Source organism: Pongo abelii, chromosome 22 (genome assembly GCF_028885655.2).
Source record: "Pongo abelii isolate AG06213 chromosome 22, NHGRI_mPonAbe1-v2.0_pri, whole genome shotgun sequence".
Taxonomy (NCBI): Eukaryota; Metazoa; Chordata; class Mammalia; order Primates; family Hominidae; genus Pongo; species Pongo abelii.
In genome coordinates, this window is record NC_072007.2 from 43,473,899 (window position 1) to 43,495,654 (window position 21,756).

At 42.5% G+C, this 21,756-nt stretch overlaps 1 protein-coding gene across 1 annotated transcript; it reads right to left on the bottom strand.

Annotated features, from left to right (window-relative positions):
* Positions 1-11,768: 11,768 nt before the first annotated feature.
* LOC129052368 (endoglucanase-like) lies at positions 11,769-20,747 on the bottom strand. The gene is made up of 3 exons (XM_063720815.1): positions 17,661-20,747; positions 16,449-16,686; positions 11,769-13,040 (listed from the first exon to the last, which is right to left on the bottom strand). Exon 3 carries the CDS (start codon positions 12,864-12,866, stop codon positions 11,868-11,870), a length of 999 nt encoding a protein of 332 aa, XP_063576885.1. The 5' UTR covers positions 12,867-13,040; positions 16,449-16,686; positions 17,661-20,747; the 3' UTR covers positions 11,769-11,867.
* Positions 20,748-21,756: the final 1,009 nt, after the last annotated feature.

Genomic DNA, 21,756 nt, shown 5'->3' on the forward strand with positions numbered 1-21,756 from the left:
AGGCATGGTGGCAGGCTTCTGTAATCCCAGCTACTCGGGATGCTGAGGCAGGAGAATTGCTTGAACCTGGGAGGCAAAGGTTGCAGTGAGCCAAGATCACGCCACTACATTCTAGCCTGGGCGACAGAGCAAGATTCTGTCTCAAAAAAAAAAAAAAAAAAAAAAAGGAAAGAAAATACTTTCTTAAAATAGCTGAATCTATTCCAACCTCTAGAACTTCCTTTTCCTGGCAAAAATGGAGGATAAAGGAGAGAAAGGCCAGAAAGTAACTTGATCCACCCACCTGCTCACCCCAGAAATCAAGGGACATCTGAACCTCTCCTACTCTCAAAGACCACCAACAGCCATCCAGTCAGAACAAAGTCCTGTCAATTCCCTCCCAAAATAAATCTCCCACCCACCCATCTATGCTTATCCTCCTACCAACCCAAGTGAGGATCCCCTCTCACCTGCGTATGTCAACAGCATCCCAATTTGTCTTCCTTTCTTGCTCCAACCCCACCCATTCTGCACAGAGCAGTCAGAATTAAAAGGAAAATCAGGTCATGTCACTCACTTGCTGAAAGCACTTCTGTAAAATAGTTTGGCAATTCCTCAAACAATTAAACATAGAGTTGCCAGCAATTCTACTCCTAGAAATATATTCAAGAGAAATGAGAACATAGGTCCACACAAAATCACCTCCCAAAACCCAGACCTCCCAATTCTTACATTGGGGATTAAATTTCAACATGAATTTTGGAGGGGACGAAAACATTCAAACCAGAATAGGACATAAACTTGATTTCTCATTGATAGGATGGATGCAACTAAACAACTCAACAGTGTTGATTAAAAATGCTTATTATGATAGAGGAAAATGGCAGATAGGAGGCAGGACTAACTTGCAGCTCCCACTCGGATGGACAGAGCAGTGCATGAAGACCCACATCGTCAAATTTTACTCCAAGAACTAACACAGGATCATACCAGGAAAACCAAAAGAAACCACAGACCTTTTGAAGGAGGTGAATTGCTGCTGCAGGCTCTGTGTCCCCTACAAAATGCATATGTTGAAATCCTAGCCCCCAATGTGATGCTATTAGGAGGTGGGGCCTTTGGAAGGTGATTAGGTGATGAGGGGGGAGCCCTCAGGAATGGGATTAGTGCCCTTGAAAAGGGGACTCCAGAGAGTCTCTCACCCTCTTCCTACCATGAGAAGACAAGTGTACAACTCAGAAGAGGGCCTCACCAGCTCCCAGCAACACTGGCATCCTGCTCTCAGACTTCCACCATCCAGAACTGTGAGAAATACGTTTCTGTTGTTTATAACTATCCGGTCTATGGTACTCTTTTATACACCCCAACAAAGACGGCCCCTGTAAGAATTCCGGTGTGCGGTCCTGGGGAGGGATTGAGCAGGACCAGGAGCCATAATTCCAGTGTGTGACACTGGGGAGGGATTGAGTAGGACCAGGAGCCATGATTTCGGTGTGTGACCCTGGGGAAGGATTGAGCAGGACCGGGAGCCATAATTCCAGTGTGTGACACTGGGGAGAGATTGAGCAGGACTGGGAGCCGTAATTCCAGTGTGTGACCCTGGGGAAGGATTGAGTAGGACCGGGAGCCATAATTCCGGTGTGTGACCCTGGGGAGGGATTGAGCAGGACCAGGAGTGATGATTCCGGTGTGTGACCCTGGGGAGGGATTGAGCAGGACCAGAAGCCATAATTCCGGCGTGTGACCCTGGGGTAGGATTGAGCAGGACAAGGAGCCATGATTTGGTGTGTGACCCTGGGGAGGGATTGAGCAGGACCAGGAGCCATGGGGGCTGGTATGTACATATGAACGAGTGAAGAGAGCAGAATGTCTGCAAAGCAATCACCTAGGAATGAATATTCTTCACATCCCAAAGGAACTGTGTCTTACCCATTTCTGTTGAGACAGACAGCCCTCCCTGGGTGTTTTACTCTCACTTTTGCTAGACTCATAAGTAAAAGAGAAATTATTTCTACCAGAAGACATAATTTGCAATTGTGAAAATATGGAAAATATGGAACCAACCCAAATGCCCATCAATCAATGAGTGGATAAAGAAAATGTGGTGTATCAATATATATACCACTTTTTTTATATATAATATTTATATTTATATATATATTCCATGGTGTATACACACACACACACACCGTGGAATACTACTCAGCCATAAAAAGGAACAAAATAGTGGCATTCACAGCAACCTGGATGGAATTGGAGACTATTATTCTAAGCGAAGTAACTCAGGAATGGAAAACCAAACATTGTATATTCTCACTCATAAGTGGGAGCTAAGCTTTGAGGACGCGAAGGCATAAGAATGATACAGTGGACTTTGGGGACTCAGGGGAAATGGTAGGATGGGGGTGAGGGAGAAAAGACTACACACTGAGTACAGTGTACACTGCTCTGGTAATGGGTGCACCAAAATCTCAGAAATTTAAAAAAAAAAATCTCAGAAATTAAAAAATAATAATAATAAGCAAAAGTTTTGAATTTTTAAAAAATTTTTTAAAAAGAAAAGAAAAAAAAGAAGATCAACCGTGCAAGGGCAACTACAAATGACAAGTGACACTTGGCTTCAGGCTCAGGGGGGCAGTGGGAGTGGCAGTGTAGTGGATGCGGTGATGCTGCCCACCTCCCCCGGCAGGACGGGGACATCCTTCCCTCTGCTGCTGGGAGTGTGGATGCTGACAGCTCTCTCTGGGGACGCTCCCTGGGAATTGCCCTCCTCTGGAAATAGCCACCTTGCCCAACAACTTCCCCCTCCTAGGGGCAACCCACATCCAATGATGATTAATATGGCTCCTTCCTTGAGGCAGGACAACTTCAAAAGACCGTCCTAGCTCCTGTGGGATGGGCTAAACCCTTGGTTGTGACAGATACACTGCACTGCAGTTCAGCTTCTCCATCCAATCCTTCTTTCTTCATTCACATTACCTGTGTTGATCCTGAGACCAGTCCCCAAGAAACTCCTGACTGTAAATCCCCATCTCACAGCCAGCTTCTCAGGGAGCCCCATCCAAGGCAGCTGGGGCTGAGGCTTACCAGGAGTGGGCGGCTGCTGCTCTAGCCATTGTCCCATGCCGTAACTGAGCTAGATCTTGCAATGTTTCAAAAGAAGTTACAAATCTCTAACTGTATGTGAAATCTTGTTTTATTTTGTTTTGTTTTGTTTTGAGACAGGGTCTTGCTCTGTCATCCAGGCTTAAGTGCAGTGGCACCATCATAGCTCACTGCAGCCTCGACCTCCCCAGCTTAAGCAATCCTCCCACCTCAGCCTCCCAAGTAGCTAGGATCACAGGCGCACACCACCAGACCTGGTTATTTTTTTTTTTTTTTTTTTTTTTTTTTTGTACAGATGAGGTCTCCCTATGTTGCCCAGGCTGGTCTTGAACTCCTGGGCTCAAGCAATTCTTCCACCTCAGTCTTCCAAAGTGATGGGATTATAGGCATGAGCCACTGCACCCAACCAAAATCTTGTAATCTTTAAATGTCAGTTTGCTTCTTGGCTGTCTCATTTACAATCTCTGAAGTCAACCTTCTTCACCAAAGATCATAAGGCTTAATCATGAAATATATCCAGTCTCTTGAAACCAGTAAAGCGAATCTATGTATTCCCGCATTCCACCTTATCCCTTCAAATCCTCTGATGATTGGCCAAATATGAAAAGAGATCATAACAGCACTGACCTTTATGTAGGCCATCAATCTTATTTCACATCCATTGCCTATTTTGATGACATCTTTACACTGTGTCATTTGGGTCACAGGTAAATGATCTACTTTGTATTCACTGGAAGTGATCATAGTGGAGTCTCAGGTGGGTCACAAGTTGAAACACAAGGACATCATCTCCTGTGTGGTGGAGGTGCCCAAGTTTCTCAGCCTCTCACTCTCCCACCCACTTGCCTTGTCCTCAAGCATTGGAACAGAGTCACTTGCCATGTTGATCTAGATCAATGAAACTTTAGAGCATGAGTTTTAAATTTTAATTTATTTCTGAAACTGTTGATGCAGAATCAATGCACACAACTGTGCAAACCAGGGTTGAGTGGCCCAGTTCTCCCCTGCAGCTCCCTGCGTGAGGTAACTTATAGACGTCCCTAACACTGAACGGGTGGAGTCTGGAAACCGCCATCAGAGGTGGTCTGGCTACAGGTCCACATGTATCGTTAGCCCTTCTCCATATCTCACATGGCTTCAATCAAGCAGAGATTTCATCTCCATCTGCTCCTGCCAAACTATCGATCCAAAAAGCCAATGGGACACTTGTTTGTTGCTCCCCTCTGGTAAAAAGAAACGCCTGTTGCTTTTGTGCTTCCATGACGGGAAGGTAGCCAGTTGGTTTTGCCCATTCATAGCCAAGGTTAAATTCCCTGACTAGTTGGAGGGCACCACGTCTGTGTCTCAGATCAGCTAGCACTTTTCACTGCACTGCTGGCATTAATTTGGCATCTTCTCCTGACCACAGCATGACTGTGAAGCCAGCAACATTCTCCTTATAGGTCACAGAAAAATAAATACTACCATACTATCTGTCCTTTTCATCAGATTCTGCTAGGATTTGCCGATTTGCCTGGAGTGTAGTTGGCACTCGATAAATATTTGTGAAATGAACAGATGGGTATCAGTAAAGGCAGTTTCTGGATGATATTCTGATGTAATTATTTGGATGCTCAGAGTTTAAATGTGAGTCCTTGCCTTTACCAAATTATTCCACCTCTACCCTCAAGTAGGTCCGATGTCCAATATTGTGGTTGTCCTTAATTAGATGACAAGGCTACCAAAGGCCCTACATGACCTGCCCCCAACGCACCTCTTCAGCCTCATGTCTCTGTCTCCCTCTTGCTCCACCCACAGTGTCCCAGCCAGACACAACTCACTCACTCCTGTAATGGAGCAGGCTCAGGGCCTTTGCACATCCTGCTCTCTCGGCTGGAACATTCTTCCACCACCACCACTGGCCTAATTCATTCAAACTCACTTTTCAAGCCCCAGAGTTGATGTCACTTCCCTGGGACACCTTCCCAATCTCCTGACTCTCGTGGGTTAAGTACACTTCCTGTGCTCCCGACATGTCCTTATTTCAGTTCTCATCACCCTGCATGGTAACGGCCTTGCTGCCTGTGGTACTTCTAACCAGGCTGTAAATGTCATGCAGAGAAGTGTGTCTGCTGTTGCATCCTCAGGCCCCGACAAATGGGAAATGCTCACTACACATTTGAGTTTTTGTTGGTTGCATGAATGAATGCATCAGTGATGAGAGCTCTATTCTTGTGCCCTCCAGGGGATGAGTAAGGTAGGATTTGGAGAACAGATTTTGGAATCAGACAGACGTGAGTGGGCAACCTGACCCCACCCTTACTTCTTCATGTAAGACAATAGAGTAATCCCAGCACTTTGGAAGGCCACGGTGGGTGGATCACTTGAGGCCAGGAGTTTGAGACCAGCTTGGCCAACATGGCGAAACCCCATCTCTACTAAAAATAAAAATAAAAATAAATTAGCCAGGCATGTAGTGTGCACCTGTAGTCTCAGCTATTCGGGTGGCTGAGGCATGAGAATTACTTGAACCCAAGAGGCGGAGGTTGCAGTGAGCCGAGATCATGCCACTGCACTCCAGCCTGGGCGACAGAGTGAGACTAGTCTCAAAAAAAAAAAAAAAAAAAAAAAAAAAAAAGGTAATAGAAACCACTTCAGACCCCAGATATCTGAAACCTAAGAGGAATTTATTTTTTAAGTATTAGTCAGTTCATAGAAGCTCTGGGAAAGGTGAGGAACTGAGTGTGCCACTGTACTGGTTCTAAAACATTAGCAAAACTTCTTAGACAGTCCCCTCATGGAAGGAGGAGTCTAATCACCACCCCTCCTTGAATATGGACTACCCTTAGTGACTCTCTCTTAATGAATAGCACATGGTGGTAGAGATGCTCTATCATTTTCAGGTGATACAACTTCTGCCCGACTCTCTCTTTCTCTCTTTTTCTCTCTCCTTCTCTCTGTGTCTGTATATCTCTCTGTCTCTCTGTCTCCCTCTCTCTGCATGTGTCTCTCTGTCTCTCTCTCTCTCCTTCCTTCCCTCTCTCAATGTTCTCCCTTGGGACCTCGCCTCCATGTTATGAGGAAGCCAGGCAGCCCCATGGGAAAACCACGTCAAGGTGTCTGGCCATGGCCCCAGCTAAGGTCGCAGCCAAAAGCCAGCATCAACCGCCAGCCACTTGAGCAAGCAGGCCTCAGATGATCCTAGCCCCCAGCTTTCAAGCCACTCAACCAACGGTGAGGGGAGCAGAAATGATTGTCCCTGCCAAACCCTGCACAAATTGTACTTTCAAAAGCAAAATGAATGTTGATCCTGGTTTAAGCACCTAAGTTTTGGGGTGATTGTTTACATGGTAATAGATAACCAGAAGAGCAACTCTGCAGCCACGAGCACCACCTAAATTGTGCCACAGGTGCTCTGCAGCCAGGGACCCAGGACTGCTCTGAGGCCCTTACAGTTCATCCCATGGTTGCCAGACCCCACAGTCAGTGCTAGAACTTCTGCTGTGTTGCCACTGTTGTGGCCATGTTGAGAGGAACAAAGGGTGACCAGGCAATCTCAGAGTGCGTGTGCTGGCTGCAAGCAGGGGCTCAGAGGAGGGCACAGCTCTGCTATTGACCAGCTGTGTGAGCTTGGGCACGTGTCCTAACCACTCTGGGACTCAACTACTTCTTTCTGAAGTGGGATTGGTAGGGGTACCGTATGCATGGAGTGGTTGTGAGAATTAGACAAATTAATAGATACAGATGATGAGAACAGTGCTGGGCTAATGAGTATGCATTATTCTCTACCTCGGGCCCCCCATCACTTCCTCTCTAGTACATGCTTTCCTTCTAGCAGCTGTTATCACTACATGACCTTATCGCATGTATTGATGTGCTCTCTTGTTTTTGGTCTGCTCTCCTTCCTGTTAGGTTATAAGCTCAATGCAGGAAGGAAGTGTGTTCTGCTGTCACTGAATCTTCAGCACCTAGAAGAGCAGGCCCTGATATGTCAGGCTAGATGTGTCAAGCACGTATCACACACTCAGTGAATGCTTGCTGAGCAAGTGAATGAAGTGGCCGATAATATCACCAGAGAGATAAGATAGGATCTCAAATAACACTAATACAAAATAGACACGATAAGGCTTGTGAGAGAGGTGCACAAAGCTAACGGGCTTCAAGGAAAGGGAAACAAATGAAACCAATGGGGAATTCTAGGAAAGGCTTTGGAGAAGGGTTGCCACAGGGGTTGGGCCTCAAAGGAGAGAGAGGACTTCAAGAGATGAAGATGTAACAGAAGATGGGACTGAGAGAGAATTAGTAAGAGCCAAGACCCAAGTGGGGAAGGACAGGACACACTTAGGGAAGGGCCAGTGGTGCCCTTGGGCTGGTCTACAGAAATTGAGGTTACACAGACTGGCTGAGACCATTGTCACAACCTTCCAGTGTGTCCCCCAAAGGGTAAAATATTCTCCAGGTCCCAGTGGATTCAGTGCAAGCACCTCCTATTCAGTTCCACCTGGGCCTGACTCTTCCCGTGTTGGCTGAGCCGAGAATGATCCATGCAGCCAGGCTCATGGCTGAAAGGATCCCAGAGATTTTGATTATTTTCCTTTTGTAAGAACACAGACACAGAGGTTGGGCTTTAAATTCTGAATTCTAAAGAAGAGAAGATGCCTCATCTTCAGGAGGCCACCCTGACAACATCTAGCACTGGGACAAACAATTGCAGGGAGCTCCAGGAGACAGGTGGGGAAGAATGTGTGAACAGAACTGACTGCTATTGAATTTAAGATGATATTGTGTTGGTGCAAAAGTAACTGTAGTTTTTGCCATTACATTTTTTTTAAAATGACAAAAACCGCAATTAGTTTTGCACCAACCTAATATTTAATTATTTCCTGCCTAAAAATGGGGACATAAATGAAATATTCATTGACTGAATATAATATATTCATATATTATATAAATATATATATAATATATGAATATATAAATATTTATATAATATATGAATATATAAATATTTATGTATGAGTATATAAATGAATGCCCAAGAGCATGGCACACCAAAGAGAGTCCAAGTTCTACTTGGCTTATCAAAGGGAACATCCTTCTCAAAAGAACATGTGGGAGACAGCAGAGGAGCAACTAGCATGTGTGTTTTCTCCTACGTCTAGGAGGAAAAAACTAAATCTGTCACTTTCTGCATGTATTCACATTAAAAAAGGATTCAAAGCTGTCTATTTAGAAGACAGTGCCAGTACCAACTTCTGTGCCAGGAAGCTGATATTTTGCAGTTCACAGGGTAGAAAGAACACCATTTTTGTCACATGTTTAGTATTCAACAAGCAGTGAAAGTTAGAATAATTACCTGTGAACGACTATGTATGTTTCTTTCATCTAATTAGGTAATCTGCCCAGGTGTTTAGCACCAAGGCCTCTAGGCTTTAATTGGAAAAAGTCAAGGACAGAAACTAATTAGCAGCATTAATCCAAACCAGAAGTGTAATGATATTAACCACAAATCACTATTGCAATCAGGAACCTTTATTCTAAACCATTTTCAAAGTGAGGGAGGAGGGGAAGAAAACAATGTATTTTTGAGCTTTAGAATATTGACTTCCGAACACTAATTCCAGGCAACTTTGATCCACTCTCTCAAAGCAATAGAAAGAACTGTAATTAACAAAAAGGCAGTACAGAATTAAAAGTCAATGAATATTTCATTAATGTCCCCATTTTTAGGCAGGAAATAATTAAATATTAGGTTGGTGCAAAACTAATTGCGGTTTTTGTCATTTTTTTTTTTTTTTAATGTAATGGCAAAAACTAGTTACTTTTGCACCAACATAATACCATCTTAAATTCAATAGCAGTCAGTTCTGTTCACACATTCTTCCCCACCTGTCTCCTGGAGCTCCCTGCAATTTATAGGTAATGATCTACATGTACCTGGAACTTTCAAAGTACAAATAGATTTTTATGACCTCAAAACTCTCCTAAAATTACCCTTTGATTCATTCCAGTTTTCATCAAAATAAGAGAAAAATAACCAAATTCCATGAGGAAAAGTCCATATTTCCACTATAGGCCTTTTTTTTTTTTTTTTTTTTTTTTTTTGAGACAGGGTCTCACTCTGTTGCCCAGGCTGGAGTGCAGTGGCACTATCTCGGCTCACTGCAGCCTCCACCTCCCCGGGCTCAGATGATCCTCCCACCTCAGCCCCCCAAGTAGCTGGGACTGCAGGCTTGCGCCACCACACCCGGCTAAATTTTGTATTTTTTTCTAGAGATAGGGTTTCACCATGTTGCCCAGGCTGGTTTCAAACTCCTAGGCTCAAGCAATCCGTTCACCTCAGCCTTCCAAAGTGCTGGGATTACAGGCATGAGCCACCACACCCGGCCAATAGGCTATTTTTATAATGGGGCTTTTCTGCTCACATCTTTGGCTCTTTTCCAGAATTTTTTCATTTCTTGTAGCATTTACTTAGGAGAACTGGTGGTTTGAAAACACTAGTAGACACAGAGCACATAGTTTTGATTTGTTTTGTTATTAGTGAACATAAAATGACATGAAAATTTTAGATTTCTGGCACACTGGCATTTTAAGCAATTAATTAGATAAAAGTAAAATTGGATGAAAAGCCCAATTTAGCATCAGGCTGAAGACAAAAGAAGCCCCATGCCAAAGATTAAGAAACTCAAACACACATCAATCCTAATTTGTTGTAACAGAGTGCATTTTTCAGTCCCTTCTCTCCATGGATGACTTGGGTTTGCTAGTGTTACTAGCCAAATCCCCCCAAGGTTAGTTCAATCTAACTTAAACTTGGGCCCCACCAGGAAAAGGAACTTGAACTATCGTTTTGAGTTTCGATTCTCCTCTGATTTTCTATTCCTCATTGTCAACCTTCAATATACCTCCCAATCCCCAACCACCCCCCAAATAGACAAAAATTTAGAAAAAGAAAACCAGGCTTTTCAAAGAATAAAATTGAGGGATTTGCATAATTTAGTATCTGGCTTTCAGAAATTTTTTTTAACAACAAAAAAAAGGTTTTCACTGCCTCTCCCTCTGGAATATAAACTGACTCTGCCTCATGAGAACATACCTGTGTCCCAAGCATTGGCCCTCAAGAGGTTGTGGCTTAGAAACCAAAGAATGTAAATAAAACCTGTGTAGAAAGTGATGCTCCCAGGCAGCTGCTTTGGGAGGCTCTCCTGGTTTGTTTATTTTCTTTTTCATACCCCCTTTGTTTAACACATGCTAGGTTTTTCCCAGCTAGCTATCAAACATTGCTCACGTTTAAGGGTTAAAATAATATGGTCATTATTGTACTATTCCCGAGAAACGGGAAAAAGAGATCTACAGCAGACTTGCTGCAGCTGTTAGGCAGCCCAATTGCCAACCACAAGGGAATTTGCTTACTTCTATATCACAATCTCCCACCTTGATAAAAAAGAAAAAACACACCCATTTCATTTGGACTGTATACTAAGAGTAATTGCCACCAATATTGATTGGCCCTTTGGGATCCAGCTGAATTTAAAAATTGCAGACTGTGAAATCCCAGCTGATGTATCCTCACTGAGATTACTGCTTATTTGTGACAGGTTCCTGTGTTTAAACTTATCTATGAAAACTGTGAAATTAATATCCTCGTGTTGAGTACAATATGGTAACACACCCTGCTGAAACGCACAGCCATTTTTGTTATTATTTTAATGCTGGCTCCTGCATGTGCCCCACTGCGAATCTTTCTGATAATGAAGCATAAGTACATTTGTTATCTGGAGTCTCATGTTCTCACTGTTTTCTAACTGTTTATTTTCAGGGATTGCACAAATGAGGTTTGTTTCTTTTTAAGCTTTTTTTTTTTTTTTTTTGCTGCACAATTAGTTTTATCTGGATTTTAACCTAGTTGGTTCTCACACTGGCCTCTGGCTTGGAAGTAAAATTACTACAGTTGACTTCTCAGTTTCTGCTTCATCGTACATACCTCTGACACAGAAAATTTGAAGCTAGACATTTCCTGACAAGTGCTTTCGTCTGCTGAAATCAGAGAGGAAAATGTGCTAGAGTCTTAACTACTAAATCCACGTGATTAACTTTTAAAGTTCAAATATGTCAAATATGGAAATTCCGATGTTTCTGAAACTAATCACAGCTAAAAAACAAAAGCTAATCATGTGGAAATGTGCCTTTAAGTCACACAAACATATATGACTCTGACCCTGAAAATTTCGGGGAGTCATGGGCTATTGGTCTGGCATATATAAAAGCAGCAGAGAACAATGTCACTTGCTTTCCATGAGACCAGCAGTTCTTTGTTTCGTCTGTTCTTATCAGAGTCATTGCAGAATCTCATCTTCCTCTCCATTCCAGTTTCATCCCTTCCTCATATTACACACAAATTAAATGTCAGTTTTGAAAGAATCAGGGCAATACCATTTTTTTAAAAAAATAAATATACACAGATGAAAGGACTGGAAAGGTGTACACAAAAATTCCCAGAGATTCTCTCTGCCTTACTGGTTACCTGTGATTTTTATTTTCTTCTTTTCACTAATCTCTATGTCCTAAATTTCCTACAATGTGTAGGGATGACCTTGGTAACAGGAAAACAATTATATTTTTTTTAAAAAACTGCTATAAATATGTAACACAACTTCTATACTTCATGTGGAAATTATATATAATTTCACTTCCAAGTTATTTTAATGTGAAAATTATATAAACAAAAAATTAATATCACTATCAATATTAATACTTAAATTTTATGTTTAAAGAATTTACTTTTATGTTACATTATTTCAAGTTCATTCTGATAAATCCCAGTGAGTAGTCAAAATGCAACTGTTCTTTTTTTTTTTTAATTTACTTATTGGTTGACTGGTTGCTTGGTTGCTTGGTTCGTTGGTTGCTTGGTTGCTTGGTTGGCTGGTTGCTTGGTTGGTTGGTTGGTTCGTTGGTTGCTTGGTCGCTTGGTCGCTTGGTTGCTTGGTTGCTTGGTTGCTTGGTTGTTTGGTTGGTTGGTTGGTTGGTTGGTTGTTTGGTTGGTTGCTTGGTTGGTTGCTTGGTTGGTTGGTTGGTTGGTTGGTTGGTTGGTTGGTTGGCTGATTGCTTGGTTGCTTGGTTGGTTGCTTTGTTGGTTGGTTGGTTGCTTGCTTGCTTGGTTGGTTGGTTGGTTGCTTGGTTGGTTGCTTGCTTGGTTGGTTGGTTGCTTGCTTGCTTGCTTGCTTGGTTGCTAGCTTGGTTGGTTGGTTGGTTGCTTGGTTGCTTGGTTGCTTGGTTGGTTGCTTGGTTGGTTGGTTGGTTGCTTGGTTGGTTGGTTGCTTGCTTGCTTGGTTGCTGGCTTGGTTGGTTGCTTGGTTGCTTGGTTGCTTGGTTGGTTGGTTGGTTGCTTGGTTGGTTGGTTGGTTGGTTGCTTGCTTGCTTGCTTGCTTGCTTGGTTGGTTGGTTGCTTGCTTGCTTGGTTGCTTGGTTGGTTGCTTGGTTGGTTGCTTGGTTGCTTGGTTTCTTCGTTGCTTGATTGGTTGCTTGGTTGGTTGGTTGCTTGCTTGCTTGGTTGGTTGGTTGGTTGCTTGCTTGCTTGCTTGCTTGCTTGCTTGGTTGCTTGCTTGCTTGCTTGGTTGCTCGCTTGCTTGCTTGGTTGCTTGGTTGGTTGCTTGCTTGCTTGCTTGCTTGCTTGTTTGCTTGCTTGCTTGCTTGCTTGCTTGCTTGGTTCGTTGGTTGGTTGGTTGGTTCGTTGGTTGTTTGGTTGGTTGGTTGGTTCGTTGGTTGGTTGGTTGCTTGGTTGGGTTAGTTGGTTGATTCATTGGTTGGTTTGTTCATTGGTTGGTTACTTGGTTGGTTGGATTTCTTCACACTTTAACAGTAAGTTTTCTTATTCTTCACTTTTATGAGCATTTTACTTTATTATTATCATCTGAGGTTTCTAACACAGGGCACAAGTTTTACAAATCCAAATCATAACTAATAGGTAGAAAAGCCTATAAAATGTGAAAAATACAAATGTAACATACACACGCACACTATAATTTATTTTATTATTCCAAATTTCCAAAATAGTTTTAAAAATTGAATTCCAGCTACTTCAACAAATATGCTTCCACTAGCTTAAAGAACAGCAGAAAACAAGTTGAAAGTCTTCTTTTATACCTCTAATAGAGCCGCAAATTAATTTAAACAGCAACTTAATGTATTTTCAAATAGGCCTTCACACTTTCTTACTGAAAATAGAGCATAGGAAACAAAGACAAAATGTATTCCAATTACTTGGGGAAAATTATTAGCTCCAGGGATACTTTAGAATAATGTGTTTAAAACTGTTTTGTCTGGAGACTTAATGTATAGCATGGTGACTATAGTTAATTACAATGTATAGTACACTTGAAATTTGCCAAGAGAGTAGATCTTAAGTATTCTCACCATACACACACATACACAAAAAGGTAATTATGAATACATTCATTAACTTGATTGTGGTAAGCATCTTACAATGTTTAGGTATTTCAAGTCATTACATTCTACACCTTAAATATATTCAATTTTACTTGTCAATTATACCTCAATAAAGCAGGGGGCAACACAAATAAATTTTTTAAATTTAGCGTGCCAAAAAAAATTTTTAAACAGTTTCAAAGCTGAGTCCACAGTGTTGATTTTACTTGTACAAAATATTTCTGCAATATTTATCCTATCATTTGGTTCACTCCAGGCCCGCCCTGGAAACCTGTCACACTTTCAGTTCAAGACCTACAGACTCATTGCAACCAGCTGGTTGTCTCTGCTGCCATGAGGGGAGGTCCCAAGTCATCAAAGGGGACACTCTATCCCTAAGGTCAACTGTAACCTTCCATTAGACTGTCTTCTTGTTATTATGAAACATAACTAAGGCCTGGCATGGTGGCTCAATGTCTGTAATTCCAGCACTTTAGGAGGCCAATGCGAGTGGATCACCTAAGGCCAGGAGTTCGAGACCAGCCTGACCAACATGTTGAAACTCCGTCTCTACTAAAATTACAAAAATTAGGTGGGCGTAGTGGCAGTTGCCTGTAATCTCAGCTATTCGGGAGGCTGAGGCATGAGAATTGCATGAACCCAGGAGGCAGAGATTACAGTGAGCCAAGATCATGCCATTGCACTCCAGCCTGGGTGACAGAGCCAGACTCTGTCTCAAAAAAAAAAAAAAGAAGAAGAAGAAGAAGAAGAAGAAACATAACTAAAGTTTGCTGTGTCGGGTGTCACTAATTTTTAACTTGTGATGGAAGATATTTGGAATTATAAGAGCAGGTGGCGAACCAGCCCATTGGGCTACCTTGGCTAAGTCTGGTAGTTTGTTTACAGTCATCATTCCCCTGATTGGAAAACACAAAAGCTTTGAGTTCCAGGACCTTCCCTTCAAGCTTGGGCATTAGAAGGGGCAACTACTAAAAGGTGACATAGCATTGTTGTTATTTCAGTAGGTACAAACCTGCCAGTAGTTATGGTTTATAAAAATAATAAATGGAGAGGAGACTCTCCCCTTGTTTAAATTTGGGAGGTTAGGCCAGGCGTGGTGGCTCACGCCTGTAATGCCAGCACTTTGGGAGGCCAAGGTAGGTGGATCACTTGAGGTCAGGAGTTCAAGACCAGCCTGGCCAATATGGTGAAACCCCATCTCTACTAAAAACACAAAATTAGCCAGGCATGGTGGTGCATGCCTGTAATCCCAGCTACTTGGAAGCTGAGGCAGGAAAATCATTTGAACCCGGGAAGCGGAGGTTGCAGTGACCAGAGATGGCACCATTCCACTCTAGCCTGGGCGACGAGAGCGAAACTCCATCTCAAATAAATAAATAAATAAATTCGGGAGGTTAATGGCTTGACTCTCAGCATAGACACACAGATGTTACGCTATAGATTATACGAGGAAGAGGCGGGAGAAGCCACACATCCCACATCAGAAATAGCCTTTGGAAAACCGCAAACTAGATTGCATGTGTGTTTGGCTGCAAAATAAATCATGAGTTTCTCCCAAACATTAGATGGACAAAGGAACAATTCACTTTTTTTCCCCACTGTGATCCATTCACAATGGAGTATATTCCTGGAGGTAATCTAAGATGTGTTTTGTTCACTAGAGAAGACTTTTTAGGACTGTTTAGTTTAGGAAATGCTTAGCTGGCTATAGAAGACAGGTGCACATTCTTATCTGACTACAGAATCCAGGTGTCACCTGTGGAGTTAACACAAGGCCACAGATGGCCGCCTTCAACGTGACCCTGCCCAGAGCCTAGGGAACAAGGTGAGGGTTGACTGAGAAGGGAAATGGTGGTCTTGCTGAGGACATTCCCCAAGCTCATGGTCTAGTCCACAAGCCATCAGTCACACAGACGGTCACACAGATACGGGATGCCCAGTTAAATTTTAATTTCCAATAAACAATGAATTTGTTTAGTATAAATAAATATGTCGTAAATATTGTATGGGACATACTAAAAACATTACAATATAATTTAGTATATGTACTATGTACTAGTATATGTACTAAATTTTATATATGTGTATTATAATATTAAAAGTTAGGCTAGGCACAGTGGCTCACGCCTGTAATCCCAGCATTTTGGGAGGCCGAGGTGGCCGGATCACCTGAGGTCAGGAGTTCAAGACAAGCCTGGCCAACATGGCGAAACCCTGTCTCTACTAAAAATACAAAAATTAGCTGGGCATGGTGGCAGGTGCCTGTAATCCCAGCTACTCAGGAGGCTGAGGCAAGAGAATCGCTTGAACCAGGGAGGCGGAGGTTGCAGTGAGCCGAGATCGCACCACGGCACTCCAGCCTGGGCAACAGAGTGAGACTCTGTCTCAAAAAAAAAAAAAAAGTTAGTATGTTATACCCAACACATATTCAACGTTGATCTGAAATTCAAATACAACTAGGTATCTTGTATTTTTGCTAAATGTGGCAACGCTCGCACACAGCGATTCACTAGTGGCTTGGGCGGGCAGAAGAGGTAGTTCCCGGAGCCCTTCACGTGACTTTTCCTTCTGTCATCCCCTTCTCTGCTCAGAGGCCCCTTCCTGGGAGAAGCCTTCGCTGATCACTCTGTATACCACTGCACCCTTTTCCCATACTCCCAGCCCCCTTAGCCTGCCTTTTCCTCCATGACTTATCATTGGATGATATACTACGTACTTTGAGTAAATGATTTTTTTCATCTTTATTCTCAGCCCTTTGTATTATGTCTGCCACAGAGTGGGCCTTAAAAAATATTTGTGGAACTGCGTGAATGAGAGTGACTCCATGCACAAGGATAAAACACTGTAAGTAAAATAAAGACGGAACTAAGGTAAATGAGTATTGCCATTTCCACTCACCTGATAGATCTGTGTGTTTTAGTCAGTGCAAAACTCACCTGGCGAAGGGAACCCCAACAAATCAGATGACGATTGGGTAGGTCCAAAGTGGGGCCCAAGATTCTGTAGCCCTACCATGTTCCCAGGTGATGCCGATGTAGCAAAGACAGTCCTTGAAGAGAGGCAGGGCATGGTGGCTCACGCCTGTAATCCCAGCACTTTGGGAGGCTGAGGCAGGCCAATAGTTTGAAGCCAGAAGTTTGAGACCAGCCTGGGCAACATGGTGAAATCCAGTCTCTACCAAAAAATACAAAAGTTTGTCAGGCGTTGTAGCATACACCTGTAATCCTAGCTACTCAGGAGGCTGAGGCACAAGAATCACTTGAACCCAGGAGGCGGAGGTTGCAGTGAGCCAAGATCACACCACTGCTCTCCAGCCTGGGTGACAGAGCAAGACTCCAACTCAAAAAAAAAAAGAAAAAGAAAAAGAGAGAGAGAGAGAGAATCATTGAAGAAAGCTTGGATCCAGGTAAAAATAAAGAGCAGGACACAACCAGAAAAGTCTGTGGTTCTGTTATATCATTGGACAGTGTAACGAAATGTAATGTGTTTTAAAAAATAAAAATTCTATACTCTTAAATCTTGAATAGATTCCTATTTCAGAAACCATCCATTCTGATGAGTCTCCCTTAGCTCTGAAACAGAGGATAAAAACCAAATACAAGAATAATAAAAACCACCTGTCCAAGATGAATTGGAGAAAGGGTGCTAATCTCCCTGAGACAACGCCTACAACTGTATTTAATCAGGATGACAAGAAAAGTTTTAACTCATGCCTCAAGCAGAGCCACAAGACCTGCCTTTTTTGGTGACCTTGAATTCTACAACACAGGCTCCAAACCTCACATCTTGACAACTCTCACTATAAGAAAAGTAGGAAACACTCTCTCATGTTCCCAAGTACTCACCATACCCCCCAAAATAAGTAAAAGCTTACTTTAAAAAATAATTTGTTTTCAGAGCAGAAATCTTCTAAAAGTTGAATTCTGATTCTGTACACACCTGCGGAGATGTACTTGCCATGCCCACTGTCTAATATGCTTCACTTTCTATGAACTAGGAAAGGGGTTACAAATAGCTGCCATAATCAGCCTGCAATCTGTGAGCAGCTGTTAAAAACCCACATTTTGTCTCAATTGTAATCATTCAAACAAATAATGCTTTAACTACAGTTCAAAAGAAGTCAGTATAGAATTAAGTGCCGTTCATACCAATTATGTTTCTTCTTTCAGATGTATGGAAAGGGAAAACAAATTATCCATTAAATTGCAGATATATGTAAGGATGCTTTTTGTAGTAAAAGCCAAAACAACTTGAATCTGACCTGTGATTAGAAATAACAGACATTAGAAATTCAATAACTTAATTCATTGACAATATCACCAGGTTAGGTATCAATGATTCATTCAGTTTTCTTTTAAGCACTATTAATTGCTTGATACCATTTAGGATCAGGAAACCCTTAGTGCAGTGAAAATTGTAAAAGTTTATGACCTGGGAGGCCCGTGTCTAGCCATGCCTCTGTCATGAATCTGTGGTGTGACTTCTGACAAGAGTTTTATCCCTCTGGATCTGTTTCCCTGGCTGGAGAGTGAGGAAATCGATCCAAAGATTACCTCGCAGATTCTCTCCAACTCTGACATTCTATCATTTCACAATTTAAAATAGACTGTCGGCGACCCTACGCCTGTTTTCCTTGAGAAACAGCGCCACCTTCAGGTCATAATAACCATAAGAGAGTTGACCGTGAAGGTGCTTCTCCGGCAGCAGCGATTTGCCCTGATCCACAGAAACCCTTCCCCCGCAGTCCTCTGGGATGCGGTCATACACTTGTGAGTCTGCCGCTGGGTTAAGATCAATGTGTATGGACATGGAGCCAAGCTGAGCTAACTGGCCCACAAGGGACAGATGCATGACCTTGGCCTAATTATCACAGCTCCAGCTAACAGTTCGCCCACAGCAAAGCTCCTTGTGGAACCCTATAAAGAAGGAAAGGAAGCGAGGGATATGCTGCATGAACTAAAGTCTACAAAACAATGTTAATGGACACACCTCTTCTTCAGGCAATTCCACTTAAGACAGTTTCCACCTGTTCTTATTTTAGCAAGATATCTACTTGGATATACTTTTAAGAAAAATTACATAGTGAACTCTTAAGTAAATATCAGATTTTTTTCACCCAGCAAGTATTTATTGAGCAACCAACCACTGAATGCCAGCACTGTGCTAAAGGCTCTCACAAAATTACTTTTATTGAATTTCCACAACAGCCCTTGTGAGAGAGGAATTCATATCTTCATTTTTCAACACAAGGAAATTGAGAATGAGAGAGGCCCAGAAACAGATCTGGCAACAAGCTTGAATATGCAGACACAAACATTCCACACAGTCCTCCTCTGAGGACACGATGCAACTGCTCCTTTTCAAGAGCTTATCACTCAGCACGCTGTGGCTCTACCAACTGCAATCAGCAGTGCGGAGGCAAAGGCCGCTAGGGAACTCAGTTTATTTCTCTGCAGTGTGATCTGTATGCAGAAAATGGCCCTATCTTTGCCAGCCATCCTCAGCCATACCTCCCTAACCCACTGATGGATGCTGGGCAGGATAAGGGGGATAAGTTAATTTGTTACTAAGTGTCTAAACAAGGATCCTTCTTAGAAACAGTGGATATTTAATGTTGTCCCTTTGATCACATCCCAACAATCCCTAAATTCCATAGGCTTTCTTGGTTGGGAAAGGGGCGGAGCAACTGCTAGCCCATGGGAATGCATCATATTTGGAAATATAATGTTTCCTGTGCATTACTGAGGAGAGAAGTGGAAAGCATCGCCCAGTGCTGGAGGTACTCCAGCTACAGGTGGTACCCTGTATATCTTACTCTTTCCCATACCTGCATATGTGTAGTCAACTCCAGTTGGTAAGATCAGGTTTTCAATTCTTTGTACCCCCCACTGCACTTTGCAAAATACTGGCATATAAATTTAAAGTTACTAAATATTTGCTGATGTGTTAGAAAAAACACATAGTCTGCATGCAGAAAACAAGAATTATACAAACTAGCATGATCAGACATATTTGAGATGTCAGCTGAGTTACTCTAGGGCAGAGCCCAAGGATGAAGCTTGGCTGAGGGAGGATAGGGGAAGTGCCTTGGGACCTTTAGATTATGGGTGGAAGGAACAAAAGACCCACATAGAACAAGATACTAGAGTTGGATTGACCCTTTGGGGAAGGAGAAGTGACGATATGACGGCCAAACCGCAATGAAGATGCCAGAAAAAAGAAGAATAATATATTGTGTAAGCAAGCAATTTCTTAATTTTAACATGTTTTTATATTCAAGTGAAATTGTTTTACTCAAGGTTGAATGACCGCTAAGTTGCAGCTAATCAGAAGATGAGAAAGAAATGCTTGGCAGTTGGAATCCAGTTTTTGCACATAATCAGAACCAGTACTGTCAGTTTCATGGTGTCTCAAAAGCTAAGACTAAGAAGGAAAAAGGGAACAGAGCCGGCCTTGTCACACCACCATAGACGGGAGCAGAAGTGCAGAACTGTCCCCATGGCATGTGTTCTCAAAAGAGTATCATGGAGCAAACCCTAACCACAGCAGCAGTGGCTGAGCTAATCCTGGCTGGATCCCAGTAAGGCCCTTCTCGAGTCCCAGCAATGACGATGGTAGATTAGCAATCGCTTCTCGATGTGTCAATATCATCTATGTTTCTACCCTGCTAGCCTCCTCTTTTCCTTCTTTCTACCCCACCCTCAATTAACCATGCCTCCTCTTACAATTTCTAGTCTGCAAGAGACTAGGACGATAGAGAACCAAAAACTAGGGTAGAAACATAGAGGCTACTGCGGTTACGGCTTGCTGCATGATAGATAGGTTTGGTTTTGTAGCAATAACACAAGGTGGAAAGTGATAGAAAATTCAACATTCTAACTGCAATTCACCAAATCTTATCTCCAGACTTGCAGTGTTTATAGTTTCAGCAACACAACTTGACTGTCAGGAGGAGAGTGAGGATAATAGCATGAATCCAACTGACAAGAAATATGTCTCGGAGAGCCGTGAACCATACCAGGAAGAGATTTTTTGCTTATAAGAGCATATTTGTTTGTGGGCTTTTTCCAGGAGCAATAGACTAAGTTGAAGATGTTTTATAAAAAGATACTAGTAAACTATTTTTTATGATAACACACAGATCTTCAGCCGTGTGGCTGTAGTATCTTCCATCCTGGTTGATCCTTCTGCACTGGTTGGTACACAGTCACTTCCCTGAATGCCCCCACCTCATCCTCCCCACACTACCCTGTCCACTCAGTCCCACCCCAGGACCATCCCCAGCCCAGCCTCACAGTCCAGCATCCACAGGGTTAATGGCAGACACAGTAGAGAGCCACAACAGTTGCTAAATATTGTCAATATCAACCCTGATTACAGGCGAAGGATTCTACAAAGAACTCTACAAATATTCTACATTCTTTATTCTATATAGATTCTGTAAAAGAAGAATCTAAGCACTTTGTTCTGCACCGTCCAAACATGAGTCATTGTTTTCAGGGCATCATTTGGCTTTTAACACAAAGACCCAGCAGAGGGAGCCGTTTCCTAACATGAAAGGAGCTACAGGCCCTGCTAAGACAGCCACTGTTATTAGTATTATCCCACTAGGGCCGCCATAGAGGGGTGGCGTCAAAAACAGAAATGTATTTTCTCACAGTTCTGGAGACTGGAAGTCTGAAATCAACGTGTCAGCAGAATTGGTTCCTTCTGAGGTCTCTCTTCTTGGCTCATAGATGGCGGATTTCTGAGTCTTCACATGGTCACCCCTCTTGTGTGTCTGTGTCCTAATCTCCTCTTCCTATTAGGACACCAGTTATATCAGATTAAAGCCCCCTCTCCCCATGACCTTGTTTTCCCCTAATTACCTCCCTAAAGGCCCTTTCTCCAAATGCAGCCACATTCTGAGAGGTATTGGGGGATAGGACTTCAACATACAGATATTTGGGCTTTTATATATATATATATATATATATATATATGAATCCTATCTCCCAGAGGCACTGAGGGATAAGACTTCCATATATAGTAGCCTTTGAAATATGTATACATTTCGAAATGTTTTTCTGTTGTTTTTTATAGGTTAGATTGCCCGTTGTGTTGACTCCCATAATAAGTCAATGGTTTAAGGTCTTTGTCCTACCACCACATTAGCACACAACCATGGTATGCTCAGATGGGAAGAAATTCAGACCTGAGTCCCTGCCTTGGGCAGATCCTGCAAGTTCACATGTCTAGATATAG